The 18,518-nt window shown below is 36.4% G+C and overlaps 1 protein-coding gene across 1 annotated transcript in view; it reads right to left on the bottom strand.

The window, feature by feature from the left end:
* Window positions 1–799: 799 nt before the first annotated feature.
* RABL3 (RAB, member of RAS oncogene family like 3) overlaps window positions 800–18,518 on the bottom strand; it is a 55,881-nt gene continuing 38,162 nt past the window's right edge. Inside the window, exons 5-8 of the mRNA XM_003825166.7 lie at window positions 12,541–12,691; window positions 8,266–8,337; window positions 4,567–4,605; window positions 800–4,006 (exon numbers count right to left, since the gene is read on the bottom strand). Of these exons, the coding sequence (XP_003825214.1) occupies window positions 3,941–4,006; window positions 4,567–4,605; window positions 8,266–8,337; window positions 12,541–12,691 (328 nt within the window). The 3' untranslated portion in view covers window positions 800–3,940. The remainder of the gene's footprint in view (window positions 4,007–4,566; window positions 4,606–8,265; window positions 8,338–12,540; window positions 12,692–18,518) is intronic.

Here is an 18,518-nt window from a genome sequence, read left to right on the forward strand (position 1 = left end):
GGGAAGAGAGAGGAAATCCTGGAATCTGCATTTTCAGCAAGCACTTCAGAGGATTCTTACACACTTTAGAGTTTGAAAGCCCTCCATGTGAGTCCTTAATGGAGGTGCAGATTAATTGTAACTGGATGTTCAATTCCTTTACTATGCTATGGAGCAGCCCCAGCTGACCCTAACATCAGATATTTTGTGTAGGCAAACATACTGTGAAATATTTGAGACACAGGGTTAGACTTCCTGCGACCCTTCCTCTCCCACCACAGTGATTTAGCTCAGTCTTGGGACTGCGGAGAAATGAATTTCTAATTTCCTTCTCCTCCTTTCCCCAAAACAGACTCCTCCTTTGAATTTTAACATATATTAAACCAATGCAGACACCCTGTTAGACCTTTAAAGTTCTTAAAATAGGATGTTACCTGTGCTTTAAAAAATTCAATTAAGCCACCATCTAGTAACCCATACAAGGTCCTACCTATGGTGGGTGCTACTGCAAACTATTGAAATGAGGACTCAGAAACTCTGATTACAGGGAGCAATTAGGAGCTCTTCACCTCAGTCTGATGTCCCTGCACATCATTTCCATGAAGTTCATTGTCAGAATGAACAGAAAAACAACAGTGTCAGGGCACCTGGATTATATCATGAATGCCTCAAGTTTGAGGAATTCTAAGAACCCGAGCTAAAGCTAATATGGATCAACTCTTTTGGGAATAGCTTTTCTTAGAGCACTGTAGCGGAGAAGAGCTTTCTTTCTTCACCCATCACTAGGTTCACAAATGAGGCACCTATAACGAAAGACAGATTATTGAGAAAAGCACACAAATTTATTTACTGTAAGTTTTACACGACAGGAATCTTCAGAAATGAAGACAAAAAATAGGAAAACTTGTGTATTTTTATGTACAGTCTTATGCAGAAGTATAATCAGAGGACAAAAGGACATAATCTAATGGTAATAAACTGTGGAGAACTTAGCAAGTCCTATTTGTCCAGATTCTTCTTGGTGTCTCTGTATCCGTGAGGATAAAGGGTACCTATGGAATGAAGGTTTTATGATCTACTTCAGGGAACAGCCACTTAGGGTTTATGGCCTGCTTCAGGGGAGAAGGGGTAAGGGGAAAGTATGAGAAACCTTGCTTCTGCAGTTTTCTCAAATAACAGGGTGCAATATTTTGGGGTTATGTGTCCTGAATCCCATCAACGTTAAGATAGAGAGACCAGCCCAAATCTTTAGTTGGATTCCAGCTAAGTCTTGTACACCTAAGGGACAGAGGAGTAGTCATATATATGCCTTCATATCTGGTCACCTTCACAATGAGTCAGAAAATTGGTTAGACACCGAAATCACAACAGAAAAAAAAAAATCTTTATTTCTACCAACTTGTCCCATCAAGAGAGTAAGATATACATATGTAAAGAGATGGAGTCCCACTCTGTCATCAGGCTGCTGGAAGGCAGTGGTGCAATCATGAATCACTGCAGCCTCAAACTCCCGAGCTCAAGTGATCCTCCTGCCTCAGTCTCCTAGAGTGCTGGGATTATAGGCGTGAGCCAGCACCTGGCCAATTATACTTTTAAAAAAATATTTTGACATTTATACTTGTTTATTATCTAAAAGCATTTTTATGAATAGTTCTCAAGAAGTCCTAGCAAAAATTGTGCTTCATTCTTTTTTGAATAACTCTAGCTAATAACATTCATTTGCGCAAAAAGCCTTATTATGCTGCTGCTAATAATTGCAACAAATTTACCTTAGATTATTAAAAACTATTTTTTCTTAGAAAACTATAATTCAAGGAATCAAGCTTGGCTGCAGAAAGTAATGGAGTTGAGGAATACTGTTAATTTTTCCAGATTGACCCTGGAGTCATCAGCAATAGTTTACTTTTATTATTTATTTATATATTTATATATTTATTTATTTATTTTCTTTTAGTTGGAGTCTCACTCTGTCACCTAGGCTGGAGTGCAGTGACACGATCTTGACTCACTGCAACCTCCACCTCCCGGGTTCAAGTGATTCTCCTGCCTCAGCCTCCCAAGTAGCTGGGATTACAGGCGCGTGCCACCAGGCCTGGCTAATTTTTGTATTTTTAGTAGAGACAGGGTTTCCCCATGTTGGCCAGGCTGGTCTCAAACTCCTGATATCAAGTGATCCACCCACCTCCCAAAGTGTTGGGATTAAAGGTGTGAGCCACCGCGCCTGGCCTATTTTTATTTTTTAAATAAGATAGAAAATAAAAAAATCAGGATGAATTTTTTTAAAATTAAAAGAAAGAGGAAGAAAGAAGGAAGGAAGATTTATTTCTTGAAGGAGAAATACAAAGAGCTTAATTGGGTTAGGTCTCTGGGTAGCATTTGGTTTCTACTTCCCAACTGTACAGCCTATGCAACAACATACTTGTGACCCATTCTACATACAGATCATGATTTGCATAGCTTTCCTTTGTGTCAAAAAGAAACCAGGGCTATGTCCTTTCAAAGAGGAAGTAAAGAAAGGCTGGAGAACAGTCTAGCTGATGAAAGCTGCTTTAAAAATCCTTTTCCAAATTCCCAAGACTGCCTTTCTAAAAGGACTCTCTAACATTCTTATTTTAATATCCTCTTGCAGCATACCTTGATTTCCAAGATACTTCTGAAACCTAATTAAAATGGAATAGAAAGTGAATTTGGTGTTTTCCACCTATTTTTTAAATGAGAAATGAAAACTGTATATTTATTATTGTTATTTAAAAGTATGGAGCAAAATCAGGAGTGCAGAGACCTGCAGCAGAGCCAGAGAGAGAATATGGGTGATAAAGTGTTGAATAAATTGTTTTTAGAAATCAAATTCATATACTCAGGAAGAACTGGGGCAGAGAAGATTAAGCAAGCAAAAAGATAGGTTAAAAAAAGTAATGATGAACAATTACGGACACACACACACACACACACACCATCCCCAAAAAGCTTTGGAGTGATTATGAAATCCAAGAATCCTAGTTCATAATTCATGTAAATGTGTTGCTGTGGAACTTATTTTTACTTCTCTCCATAAATACATTGTTGACACAGAATAATATTCTTAGTTTTCTGATTATAGCTAAGGGACATTTCAGGAGTTGACTTTTCCTTAAAAAAACAAATGGAGAGGAGGCTGTAAATGTCTCTCACTGCCCTTGTGCAGGTCTTAGATTTTACCCCACCTATTTCCAAACAGAAAACCTAGACTGCATATAGCAGCAACCTTAAGAGTGAGGGAGCTGTCAATTTTTCACATCATTTTACCAGAATTCTTTTTTTCTGGTATTGCTGTTCTCTATGTATTATTAATTTGTATTTATATTTAACTCTGGCTATTAGTCCGCCTCTTCCAGTCACTGAGCCATTTGCAAAGGAGAGAAGAGGGAGACAAGGGTTGCTATTATTAGGCATTCCTGTGTGTGACAAGGGTGGAGACAATTAAATAACACCATTTTGCATCTTTGAAAATGACAGAGATTGTTTGAGGTAGACAACTCAGGGCTGGTTAACAAGACCGTTCCCCTCAAGAAGGTAAAACAATGGAGATACATTTTTGAAGTACTTAATTAAGCTTTCAGCAATGAGTGTGGGAAAATTACAGACCCATAAAAACCCTCCAGTTCTAGGCAAGAGTAAATTTTCTCTGCAGTACACTGTCATTGCTCATTTACTGCATCATTTTGACAACATCTCATACTTACACAAGGCTTTTACATAATCTATACACAGGGACAGAAAGGTAAGGAACACAGAGAACAGGGACAAAGTTTGGACCTCCCGTATTGTCACTTCCTTTCATTTTTCCATTAAAGGGTAAGGCTGAAGGGTAGCATTTTAAGATGATTTTGTTAAAAGGCTGTGATGGTAATAATTGAACACAGCAAGATGAGCTGTGAAAAACTGCCACTGCTTGCTCACTCTTCCAAAGGATGAGTGTAATTCAGTCATAATGAAGGCTCTTTAGTGTTCCTGCCCCAAATCTTTTCCGATCAGGAAAGCCTGGAATCTGTAGGCAAGAAAGATAATTGCATTAAGTCTCAAGCAATAAAAGTTCAAATACTAATAGTAATTTTTCCCTTCTTTTCCATTTCTGTATGTCAGCCTGTTGTTTCTTAAAAAAACAACTTTCTGAGGTTTTACTCAGAAAACCACAGATTAAATAATAAAAATAAATTTTACCAAAATGGAAAACATTTCCCAACAAATTGGTGATAGTGTCATCTAAATCAGAAAGAATGAAGGTAAATCTCATAATACCTACTAGACTTTTATAGAAATTATTTGTATTGTGACAGACCCTGAATGTATACTCTTGGAGTCCCAAGCAAATTATTTTCTTCTTCTATTTTATAATGTAATCTTATTCCTAGATTATATTTGTTTCCTAGATCCTTATTTTCCCTTTGTTCTGATTTTCTCCTTTTGTATTTAACAGGATAGAAGGAAATCAGTTGCTTGTGCCTATAAAGGGCTTTCCCCAACTTTTTAAAACTACTTCTGAACTTAAATTTGGAAATCACCTATCAAAATTTAAGAATCTATTTTATCAAGAAAAGAGATACCAACCTGATTACCTTCTCTTAAAAAGTATCTCTTCTCTATGACCTGTGAAAAACAAAGATTTTAAAGGCTTAGCACACATACCTGCAAAAAGTGGCTAACTGCAACGACCACTAATGGTACTAAAAGGAATATATCCAAACTAAGAATCTTTTCCATAGCAGTAGACATGTAGTACAGTCAGCTAAAAATCTGGTGTTAATGAGATCAGAATTGTGAGCGTATTTCCATAAAAGCCTGCCTCATTCCAAAACGCATTAATGATAGATCAAAAAATAAATGAATAACAAAAACTAAATAATGATAGAATGATATAAGATCCTATGCAATTCTTAGAGTATGACAGCAAATCTGACTCTAAGTTTCCTAGCAGTCAGTCCCAAAAGGTACTAAACAGCATTCATAAAATAAAAAAAGCACTTGCCTGCTACAATAGTCTTGTCTATTTCTTAAAGAGGGGACTGTTTAACATAGCAAACCACCACATCCCTATAGTAAGTGGTGACAAATTCTATACGTCCTCAATATAGACAGATGACACAACATCAAAAGCAGTCTAATGACTGTTGTAAATTGTCTACTTTTTTTTAACTAACTGCACCCTTACTTCAGTAGTTTCAGAATTACCTGCATTTGATAAGTAGAAAAAACATGTTCAAGCAGCAGATGTATCTGCACAAATCCATCACCATTATTGAAAAGAAACCCTCAAAATATATGTCCAAATGTAGTAAGTTTAAGAGCACCATGTTTTCATTTTTTCCCAAAACTGCTGTAAATCCTAAAGAGCACCATGTTTTCAGATGATGAAAAACATTTTCAAGAATAATAAATTCTGTTCTGACACTTGAGAAACTGCAATGGTTACAGAGGAAGTATTATAAATGGTCTCTGATCTAGGATGGCTTGACTACGATTTTTTGACTTTATGGTGGTGTGAAAGCAACATGCATTCAGTAGAAACTGTACTTTGAGGGCCCATACAATGGGCACTTTTTTCACTTTCAGTATAGTATTCAATAAATTACATGAGCCATTCACAACTTTTTAATAAAATAGGCTTGTGTTAGATGATTCTGCCTAACTGTAGGCTAACATAAGTGTTCTGAGCATGTTTAAGGAAGGCTAGGCTAAGCTGCGATGCTTGGTAAGTTGGGTGTAATACATGTATTTTTGACTAACAATGTTTCCAATTTACAAGGGGTTTACTGAGATATAACCCTATTGCAAGTTGAGGAATAGCTGTATTTTCTTTACATAGACCTGCTGTGATAAGAAAAGTTAATCGGATAATAATACAGATCAGCTGGAGATGAACTCTAAGACATTCAAATCTGAAATTATGCAGCTAAGAGTTCCTCTGAATGAGAACAGACCAGCTTGCTCTCTCTGGTGCGACAGCCATTCATCCAGATTCAACACCAAGACTATTCATCCAGATCCAAGACCAAGACCAGCTTGCTCTCTCTGGTGCGACAGCCATTCATCCAGATTCTTGCTGTCTTGGAGACTATAGCTGGATTATTTTTAGCCACAAGACACCAGGGCAAAGTTGCATTCACTTACCCCAGAGGTAGAAAAGTTGGTTTATCATTAGTGTACATCTTAAAACAATCCCACAAAAACCAAGAAGGAGACTGATTCCCTTTCCTCTCTATGGCAGGACAGGAAAATCTGATTATTCTGGAGTGTGAGGAATTACTACTAGTTGAAAGAGGCTGGAGAAGGAGTTAGACTTCCTTTTGGAGAATAAATCTTTTTTGTTTGTTTGTTTCAGATGGAGTCCTGCTCTGTCACCCAGGCTGGAGTGCAGTGGTGCGATCTCGGCTCACTGCAAGCTCCGCCTCCTGGGTTCACGCCATTCTCCTGCCTCAGCCTCCTGAGTAGCTGGGACTACAGGCACCCGCCACCACACTCGGCTAATTTTTTGTATTTTTACTAGAGATGGGGTTTCACCATGCTAGCCATGATGGTCTTGATCTCCTGACCTTGTCATCTGCCCGCCTCGGCCTCCCAAAGTATTGGGATTACAGGCGTGAGGCACCGTGCCCGGCTGGAGAAGAAATCTTTATGCTAAATTCTGGAAGAACTGATGTATAGAAAACTGGATGAAATTTGGTTGTCACCTCCTTTGGTTTCAGGCAACCACCTCAGTCTGGAGGTCTGGCCAACCTCCTAACCCACATACATTTTGTTGTGATTCAGGCAATAAAAGAGAAGTTACCTTTTTGGTTTTGGTCATAATTCTTTACCCCTGACTTGCAACGTGTACTCCTGATTTTAAAAAAAATAAAGCCTTGCCTGACAACTCGGATTATACCAATCAATAACCCAGTTTCTCTAGGATGTAATTTAGTATATCTTATTTTTTAATTTTAGAACTAATAAAATTTTAAATTTAACATACTGTGGGATCTTTCCAGGTCAGGGCAGATCTATAAGATGTTGCTCATAAGGGACAGAATTTTGTATTGATGGAGCCATAGATCTAAACCAAATGGAAATTCTTATATTTTAAGTTTGAAAACAATGTGGACAGAAAATCTGGCTCCTTGCAGTGCTACACAACATTTTTCATGTCATGGCACACGTAGAAAATGCTAATATTTGTATAGCACACTGGAGAAAATGGAAGCGGTTGCCAATCACCCAACCCCCCCACCCTGAGGACCCTGGCTGCTCTGAAAACTGAGGGAAATCAGCATCTAGGCACATCTGTACCCTATTTCCCACATATCAGTTAAGAAGTTTTGCAGTGAAGCAAAATTTTCCTACTGGCCTAATATTAATCGAGGAGGGTGCTGGAGCTTATCTAGTGCTGATAAAAAGGCCAAATATTAAATCCCAAATTATCTAAAGGTGGGGCTTATCCAATGCTGAACAAAAGGGCCAATTATTAAATCCCTAAATAGTTAAAAGAAAAAAATGATTGATAAAGAAGAGCTATGGGGAAGATGATTTTCTTAGGAGATGTCACTTAAAAAGAAATATAACATAGGAATTAACCTTTTTCAATAATACATGCAGAAAGACATCCTATTTTACCTTACTATGCAATGTCAGCATTGGACAAACAACTTAAACTTGGTCAAACTATGTGCAATAAAGTTGTATGGCTTTGTGAAGGAAAGACAAACAGTGCTCTAATTTACCAGTATGCTGAGTCATTCTACATTTTCCTTCCAGCTGAGGACAATAAAACAATGTTAGCAGAGAGTCAATAATTGGAATGCAAATATTTCTGAGAGGGAAACACTGGGAAATCAAGAAGACATTACCTTAAAAGGTAACAGTAACATTTATGTAGAGAATATTAACAGCTAGGAGAGCAAAAAGAACTCAGGGCTTTAAGCAGAATCTCCTCAGTTCAGCGCCTTTATGGGGGTGGGAGGGTGAATAAGTGAAAAAAAGAGCTAGAAAATGGGTAAGTAGAAATTCTTTTAAGGAGAGGAATTAGATATCTTTTTAAAACCCCCATTTAAATCCAGTAGCTTTTGCCCTTTACTTAGAGAACACTGGTGGTGGAATAAATACGTCAGCAGGCCTTGGGCAATTATACCAACAGATAAGAGAGATCAAAACAAGGATTATTCCAGGCTGTGAAGTTTTGGACAAAAAAATAAAGGTCATAGGATTCTACAAAAAAATTTTAAACTCTCATAATATATAAATTAGGTTTAAAAATAACTTAATTGAAACCATTACCTTATCAAAAAACCTACTGAGCTTGACAGCATTGGAAGAACCTGCAGCTAAGTACCGTGGATTTGTGCAGTCCTAGAAGATAAAACATAAGATCCACAATTGAAAGTTAGGAAACACAAGCTCGTTGCTATTCATAACTTATCCTGTTGCACATTTCTATAGGCATAATACTATTAGGCACAATACTCTCACAAAATATTCAAATAATTTTCAAATTATGGTGCACAAAGGAGGAAAGTATTAAAGGAAAATAAGGTCACTTAATCTTTGTAATTTAAACAATTTTAGAGTATACCAAATCAATGTATTCATCATCAAATAATTCATAGAGGAAGACAAGATTACTAATATTTTACTAATAACAAAACCAAGGTACTACTGGAGTGACCTACCTACATTTACCCTGAAAACCAGAGAGAGAGAGCCATGAAAAACAGTAAGCATTTCACTTTTAGTACTAGTTAATCACCAGTGCTCAACTAATTTAGTACTATGCAGTTCATATGAATCGCAGAAAGCATGAAAATAAGGATTTAGAGGTGCAAAGAACAAACAGAACAATTGCCAAGGATTTCTCTTTAGATGCAAGGTACTACATCTTTTGGTAGGCCACAAAGATATATTATTTTTGGTAATAAACATCTACTACTATTGTTTGATAATAAAGATATATTACTACTCTTTGATGGAATTTTATTATAGGGAAAAAAAATGGGCCCAGAAGGGACAAAACGATCTGGAACATTAATCATTACAATAACTTTAAAACCTTAAAAGGCCTACTATCTGCTGGAATTCCAGTCTGTTTTTTTTTTTTTTTTTTTTTTTTTTTGCTTGTCACCATTGACTTGTGACCTTGAGAGATAGAGTACTTTGATTTTTACCTGAAATGTACCTAAGACCAAGCTATAAGGGCTACCATGTAAGCTCCTTTGCAAGTATGAAATTTTGTCTTTTAGCTATAGACCCTCTGTGCCCCTAGAAATTACTGAAATTACTATTATTACATTTATTCTGTTTTTGCAATCTCCAGGCCCACATGATTCCTTTCTAATGAAGCCTCCTATTTTATTCATATGCAACATTTCAAGGCTCACACTTTAAATTTTAGCCAGAAATGATAATACATTCTCTAAAACCACAAAAAAGAGAGGCTACAACAAAGTTGTCAAAGATCACAGAGTACTAGAAATCAGGGGTCTTCAAAGCCAGCAAGCTCTAAATCAGAATATCCATCCCAACATTTCTACTCTGTGTAACACTGGTTAGGGTACTAAACCTTTAAATTTGGGCTTACTGATTTGTGGAATGGGGATAACAATATTTTATTTCATGGGATTTTTGTGAAAAATTAAATAATCCATACCCGGACATACTGGGTAGTAAAATATTAGTCCTCCTCTCTTCAATCTAAGAAAATGCTAGCAGATTGAATTTTCAGGCACAACAAGCACTTACCATAATAAAGATAATTCCATATATGGATTATGTAGACTGAAACATCATTGCACAAACTATGGTATTTGAAATAGTGTTTGAACACATTTCTACAGCAATTGGGGCATATAAGAGGCAAACCTTAGATCTGTGGTAGAAATGTTTTATAAAATAGATATTGATTAGCTAGTCATCAGAATGTCAAAAGTTTGAGACAATTCTAAATAGAGCTGAAGTACTAAATACAAAAACTAAAGCAAACAACAAGCAAACAAAAAAACACCCCCAAAACCTTAATTCTATGGTTCCATAATTTCAGGTCGACCAGCCTAGAGAAACACTATGATTTTTGGGATAAGAAATTTAGAGCTGAAAGAGCCATCTGCCATTTATCATGGCTGAGGGAAAAGCCTGAAAATTAATAGCTCCAAATAGCTTGACTGAGCTTGAGAAAGGACTATTAACTAGGGAAGATACTTCAATATGATCGCTTCAAAGTAAATACATAACAAAGAAAAGTTTTTACAGGGTACAATAAGCCTAACAGGATTTTAGAAAATAAGTAATGGTTCACCTATTTATAATTTAAACAATTTGCATTTATTCAGGCAGTTATTTATTAACTCTGATTCCACCTTTGATGTATACATTTGTTAATTCTTACTTTTCTACAGTTTTAAGGAAATTTATACAGTAACTGATGTTAGCACTAATAATGTTACATTAGTTTTTATTTGAGGCTTTATATTTAATTGCTGAATTTCTGATTGCTATTTCTTTTTGAAACCCTTGTATTCAATTTTCCTCCTCATTTTTTCTTCCCTGCATTCTCTGACCCTCTCCTATTGTTATTTGTGCTGTGTTCTTGAAGCTGTACACTGATAAAGGCCAAAAACATGTTATATTTGAACTCTTTGGAGACTGTATGTGCTAAAGTCTCACTGCCTGAGTACCTTTACATCTGACTCACAGTTAAAAGATGGCCTTGGCTTTGTAAGGCAAATAGGAATAACACACACACACACACACACACACACACACACACGCACGCACGTGATTATCAGAGAAACCCACAGGCACTAGAAACAGATACATTCTAAAATATATTAAAAGTAAGCGCTGAAACAAATTGTTTTCAATGGTAAATTTCTCTTTGGAAATAATGTTCAAAGTAATCTCAGCACTTCTTCAACAAGAATATTATATATCTATATAGCAAGAATCCTTTGGAATATCATGGTTCAGTGCTGACTACCTGGGGTATGCACATCAAATATTCCATTGTGGCAGCTGAGAAAAATGAGGGGCTCTCCGCTGCAAAGCAGAATGTAAAAAACAATGGAATGGCAGGCAGAAGCTGGGGGTAGAGGTGGGGCTGAACCAAGCAGTGTTCATAAACATTGATTCATAGAATAAAGGCATCAGAATCACCCGAGTTATTTGTTAAAACTGCAGATTCCTGGTCCTCCTGCCAGGCTTGATGAATAAAAAGCTCCAGCTGTGGGACAGTTATTCAAAATTTTCCATAGGTACTATTGGTAATATAAATACACAATCAGATTTGGGTAACTGTTGGTCTAGATGATTTCTAAGAGATTTTTCAGCTGCCAAATTCTCAAGGTGAGTTGAAGAATTAACTAAGTAGAAAAGAGGCTTAACTGTAGAGCACAGACTCTGAATCAGAATACCCTAATTGACCTGGGTAAACTTCCTTGGTCTTGTTACCTCTCTCCTTCTTATCTTTAAAAAGAGGATAGTAATAGTACCTGTCTTATAGAGTTGATTATGAAGATGATGCATGTGAGATAATGTATGTAAATAACTAAAACAGTTTTCAACCCATAAGTGCTTAATAAATGTTGCTCACTAGTACTATTACACCACCACCACTGCATTTCTGGAATGCCAGTGCACAGTTGCAGAAATCCTATTTGTGAACAACATGACCATGACTGAAGTTGCTGGCCAGGATCTTTTTCTGGGATCCTAACAGGCTTAAATGACAACCATTTCTTAGCTTTTTTACGTGCTCAGTTCTCATTGAGCTAGTTATCTCATCAAGGGACTCAATCCTCTATATATGCATAAGTGTACATAAATTAGTCCTTATGAAGCACTCCTAGTTTAAGGTTTGCAATTTTTTCATGTATTTGTTAGGTTGCCCTTTAAGGTAAAATTTGTAGTTTAAGAAGCTAAGAGGCTTTTTAAAAGCAAGAATAATATGCTTATAGTGCCACTTTAATCAATTTATTTTAATTTTGGTGTGATTTTAAAAACCTTTCTCAAGAAAAAGCCCATGGGCCGGGTGCAGTGGCTCGCGCCTGTAATCCCAGCACTTTGGGAGGCCAAGGAGGGCAAATCCAGTCAAGAGTTCAAGACTAGCCTGGGCAACATGGCAAAACCCCATCTCTACTAAAAATATTTAAAAAATTAGCTGGACATGGTGGTACATGCCTGTAATCCCAGCTACTCAGGTGGCCTAAGCATGAGAATCGCTTGAACCCAGGAGGTAGAGGCTGCAGTGAGCTGAGATCGCGCCACTGCACTCCAGTCTGGGCGACAGAGCGAGACTCTGTTTCAAAAAAAGAAGCCTATGATTTAAATTATTCATGGAATAAAGTTGGAACATTCCAACAGATCAACATAAAAGGCTGAAGTGACTGTGCACATCTCTCAGTCTAGATATGTTGATTCCAATCTTGACTACATTTAGACTAGAATCCAAATAGCCTGATTTCAAGTATAAAGCTTCTTTCACTAGAATATATTATTTGAATATGTCTTTAGTTTTGTCTTTACCTGATAATAATACAAGCATGCATTAGTGAAAATACATACCAAATTAATTTCTTCTGGATTGAAATCCTCAGCCAGGAAAGCAGTCCTAGTTAAAACTTCATGGCGCTTTGTTTCATGAATCTGGTCCAGTTTAGTCCCTATTACCAACAGCGGTATTTGGTTATCAGCAAACTGTTCTTGATCATAATCCCTGTGATAAATAATAATGAAGAGGTGAATAGAATGTACCTTTCTGGTGTAGATGTGTAATATTTAACTGCAACTAACTTACACTATTCTACTGAAAGTTAACTGATTTTTGCTGCCTTCACCTACAAACCTACTTTCCTTCCAGCTTCTTCCATCTACCTGTTCTTTTATCAATCCATCCTCATCATCAGATTCCAGCTATTCAACTAACTTCTCAAAATTTGGTCCCATGTTTTTATTGAATATTGAATAATACTGAATAATTGAACAACTAAGTGCCCATCAAGTATATTACAGTCAGTGGACTTAACTTCCAATGTAGCTGTGTCTTCTAAGGCTAACATAACAGCTCAGGAATGTTTCAGAGTAGAAGCAGAGAGTGGATTTAAGCCTCATCATAGCCAAAACCCAAAAGCCTAGCATGACACTCAAGCCTTGTGCTAGAAGAGAAAATGGCAAGCTTCTTGGGTACCTTTTGGGGTATGCATTAATTCTATATCTACAATACACATTTCTGTCTGAATAGTAAAGAAATAAGAAGAATAAGAAAATAGAAATAGGGAAGCTGAAGCCTAGAATAAATCAAATATAGGTGATACTATAGCCTGGGAAAGGTGGGTTAAACACATGGAAATGGAAGGAAACAGCTGAAATGCAAAATGAATAGTAAAAGGAAAGAACTTAGTACCAAGTAGTTGTTTCCTGAAATGAGAGCCATGGGAGATAGAGGACGGAAAATAAGAACCACTTAGGGTTAGTGGCCTTGGATCACTGGCTATTGCAATCCTTATTTTTTAAAAAATTTATTTATCCAAAGAACAGAGTGGTGATGTAAATGATACTTCTCATTACTGAAAAGAACACAGAGGCCATTGCTGTTGAATTAATTTAAATTCTACTCACATATTAGAAATAAAACAGATTTGGATTTCTGACACGTTATAAGCTCAATTTACAACAGCCAGCAAAATCTGGTTGTGCACAATTTATGACAGTAAATCAATATTGCATAATCCAATCACTACAACCCAGTCGAGCATAGCTTTTTTTCTTCCTTTAACACTACTTTTCTTTCTCTTACAGAAATTCTAAATTGGGGTAGGGGGCAAAGTTACTAAGTATTTATGCCCTTCACAATAATCTTACAGCGCCTCAGCAAACTGTTCAGCCTCGGAACACAAGCGTTTTACTATACAACCTCCCCTCTCACAAAAATATTACCATTCTATTTATTGCATCAAAGCCAATAATAGCATGATCAAGACCTTTGATTATTCATACCAACAGCAACTCTAATTAAAGAGACATGGTTCAAAGCTACAATTCGCTTTGTTAGGGAATGAAGTTTTGAGAGTGTCTTTCCTTTAGGACTGTTTCCTTCTGTCTCACATACAAATTTTTGCATATCTTCTAACAAATATCATCTTTGATGTACATACATCTCTCATATAGTCTTGCACAATTCCTTGCACACTGACACATATAAAGCATACATATATAGTTTGCTCTCATTTCTCTTTTTAGCTTTCCTTTTAACTTTTTCATAAAATCTTGCAGCATCCAATTTAAATTTTAATCTTGAAATCTTCTTTGGTAAACTTCTGAAGAACTTTATCATGGATGGATAAGGCTGATAGCTCCTTAACATCACAAAGAGACACACAGCCAGGTATCATATTATATGCATAATACTGGGTGGAAAAATAAAGACAAAAAAACTTGCATCTTTCAGACCAGTATATTTAATTATCACTTTAGAGAAGATTTAGAATTCAGAGAAACACGTTTAAAAGACAATACAGGAGACAATCAGCAAATCCAGAATATAGGAAACTGTACAAGACAAACAGCCATCTTCTTCTACAAACAAACTGCTAGGAGGTTGGAAAAAAAACAACCAAAAAGGGAGAACCTAAGATTAAAAGATACTTAAGACACCAAATACAACCAGTGGACCTTATTTAGATACTGTTTCGAAAAAATCAATTATAACATTTATGAGACAATTGGGGAAATTAAAATAATATTTGGTTATTAAAGAATTATTATTAAAGTTTTAGCTGTGATAATTATATGGTGTCATGTTAAAAAAAAGCCCTTATGTTTTAAAGTATATATGGATGAAATGATATGATGTTTTAACATTTGATTCAAAATAATCCAGTTGAGAGTGGGAGAAGATAGAAAGTGGGTAGAGATATGGATGAAACAAGACTAGCTATATGTTGATAATTGTTGAAACTAGGCAACAGGTATATGGGAGTTCATTTTCCATTCTTCGTATTTACATATGTTTAAAATTTTCTATAATAAAAAGTTAAAAAAAGTTATTGTGGTAAAAACCACATAATATAAAATTTACCTAAATTGTTTAAATATGGCTAAAAACTCAAACTGATATAAAAGATATATGCTAAGCAGTCTTGCTCCTACCACTGTACTCATCCACTCATCTCCCCTGGCCCCCTATAGGTTACCATTTTTATTAGTTTCTTATTTTTCACTGATTCTTTATCCAAATATAAATACATATTATTTCTTTTCTTTCTTATACAATAGGAGGTATACGATATATATTCTCTGCGTTTTGATTTGTTAAACCTAATAATGTACCCTCTGTAGATCTTTCTATTTTAGTTCATAGAGATCTTCCTGATTCTTTTTTAAACATTGAATACTACTCCAGTATGTGGATATGCCATTATTTATTCAATGAATCTTTCGTTGCTCGGACACTAGGGTTGTTTCCAAATTTTTTGATGCTATACAATAATGCACCAACAAAGCACACCAATGTATTAAGGTTGTTTTATACATTTGCAGGTTTATCTATAGAATCAAAATGAAACTGTAGTGTCAAAATGCAAATGGGTATAGAATTTTTACTGAATTCCCTGACAAAAATGCAGATTTCTTTCTGATATGAATATGCTGTCTCCTAATCCTAAATTTAAGGATAAGTTTCTTAAGTAGAAATTTTAGTAGAAAATAGAGAACAAGCTAGGTTAATGAAGACATCAGTGATGAAAGGAATTGAGATAGGAAATAAATATCAATGAGGCTTTGAAATATAGGTTTTAAATTAGTTGTGCTTATTCTTTATTAGGTCTTGCTGGAATCTACATATATATACTCAAACCTATACTATATTTAGGTTTCACATAACAATTAGACTTCCACACAGAAAACAAAGCCTTTGAAAGACTTGCTTCAATCAAAAGATAGAAAATGGGGTTCTGTTCTAGGTAAGACAGAATAAGCAAACTCTATCCTGTCTTTCCCAGTGAATGCAACTATAAAACCTGGACAGGATACATGAAGTGGCTATTTGAGGACTCTGAAAAATTAATAGTGAGCATATTAAGGAAGACTGCAATGTGAAGAACCATTGAATTAGCAGTTTCCTTCCATATCCCCTTGTCTGAATGCAACTCAGCTTAAAACCCAAAAGTGTGAACAGAATACTCCAGAAGAAGGCCTATAGTTCTGGCTCATGAAACAAGAAAGGCGACACCCGAATACTTGGAGATAGTGTAGAAATACAATATTTTTCCTTCTGTTGTAAGCCAGCCTCTGAGCAATTTCATGACGGTTGTGGCAAAGGCTATAACACAAGCAGAACGCTCAAAAACAACAGTCCCCAACCTTTTTGGTACCAGAGACTGGTTTCATGGCAGACAATTTTTCCATGGACAGGTGTTTGGGGGATGGTTTCAGGATGAAGCTGTTCCATCTCAGATCATCAGGCATTAGTTAGATTATCATAAGAAGGCTGCAACCTAGATCCCTCACATGCACAGTTCACAATAGGATTCACGCTCCTATGAGAATCTAATGCCTCTGCTGATCTGACAGGAGGTGGAGCTCAGATGGTTATGCTCACTCACCTGCCACTCACCTCCCACTGTGTGGCCTGGTTCCTAACAGGCCATGGACCAGGGGTTGGGAACGCCTGCTTACAAATACAGAGGAAGGGAAATTTTTCTTTCTTTTTTTTTTTTTTGAGACAGAGTCTCACTCTGTCGCCCAAGCTGGTGTGCAGTGGCGTGATCTCGGCTCACTGCAAGCTCCGTCTCCCGGGTTCATGCCATTCTCCTGCCTCAGCCTCCCAAGTAGCTGGGACGACAGGCGCCTGCCACAACGCCCGGCTAATCTTTTGTATTTTTAGTAGAGACAGGGTTTCACCGTGTTAGCCAGGATGGTCTCGATCTCCTGACCTCATGATCCACCCGCCTTGGCCTCCCAAAGTGCTGAGATTACAGGCGTGAGCCACCGCGCCAGGCCCAGAAGGGAAATTTTTCTGACTGATAGAACTGTATCTCAAGACAGTGGGGCAAACTCCCATTGCTTTTATTCTTTGTCCTTCTACCACTTGGCCCTGGACATAGGTGCAGTTGTGCAAGTGCATGAGAAAATTTGGCCTGGGGACCGAAAAAGGGAGCCCCAGCAAATCACAAAGTATGGCAGAGACTGTAGACAGGGTGAAGTGTGGGAAAGCAACCCCATGAAGTAGTTTGTGAATGCTTGAGCTCATTGCCAAAGCTGTGCATGCATGGATTTGATCCTACTTAGTGTACCAAAGACAGTGAAAACTGAAACAACAGAGACAACAACACCCAGGTCACATACCGGGTGTTGCACAAATATAAAATAAGTGAAATCATATAAAGTATGCTCTTGGATCATAATAAAATTAAGCTAGAAGTCAATAGCAAAGAATAACTGGAAAGCCTCTAAATACATGGAAACTAAACAACACATTTCTAAACAGCCTATGGGAAAATCTCAAGGAGTATTAGAAAATATTTTGAACTAAATGAAAATAAAAGTAATACATTTAAACATTTGCAGGATGCAGCTAAAGCAGTGTTTAGAGGGAAATTTATAGCATTAAAATGCTTGTATTGGCAAAAATGCAAGGTATCCAGTCAGTAATCTAAGAAGCTATAGAGAACAAAATAAACCAAAAGCAAGCAGAAGGAAAGAAATAAGAGTAGAAATCAATTAAACTGTATATGGAAAAACAATAGAGAAAAATCAATGAAACCAAAAGTTGCTTCTTTGGAAAAAAATCAATACAATTGATAAACCTCTACAAGTCTGACAAGAAAAAGAGAAGACATAAAATACCAAAATCAGAATGAAAAAGGTCATATCACTACAAACTGTGCAACTATCAAAAGGACAATAAACAAATACTATAAACAACTCTATTGCTATAAATTCAAAAATTTAATGAAATAGATGGAATTCCTTGAAAATCACAAACTACAAAAACTCATCCAAGATGAAATAAATAACTTGAACAATCCTAATTACTAAAGAAGTTGACTTTGTGGTTAAAAACCTTTCAAATAAGAAACCTCTAGGCCTAGATGGTCTCTTGGTAAATTCTACCAAAGCTTCAAAGAAGAAATAACACCAAATATACTCAATTTCTTCCAAAAAATAGAAGAGGAAGGAATACTTCCAATTAATTCTATGAGGCCAACATTATCCTCACACCAAAACCAGTCAAAGACATTATGAGAACAGAAAACTACACACCAATGCCTGTCATGAACATGGATAAAAATCCTCAACAAAATATTAGCAAATCAAATCCAGCAACACATAAAATGAATAATACACCATGACCAAGGAATGGAAGGCTGGTTCAATATTTGAAAATCAGTGAATGTAATCCACCAGTATTGAAAATCAGTGAATGTAATCCGCCATACTGACAGCCTAAAGAAGCAGCCACATGTCCATATCAATCGATGCAGAAAAGGCTTTTGACAGAATTCAGTATCTGTTCATGATATTAACAAAACTATCAGCAAATT

This window comes from Pan paniscus, chromosome 2 (assembly GCF_029289425.2).
Source record: "Pan paniscus chromosome 2, NHGRI_mPanPan1-v2.0_pri, whole genome shotgun sequence".
In the NCBI taxonomy this organism is placed as follows: Eukaryota; Metazoa; Chordata; class Mammalia; order Primates; family Hominidae; genus Pan; species Pan paniscus.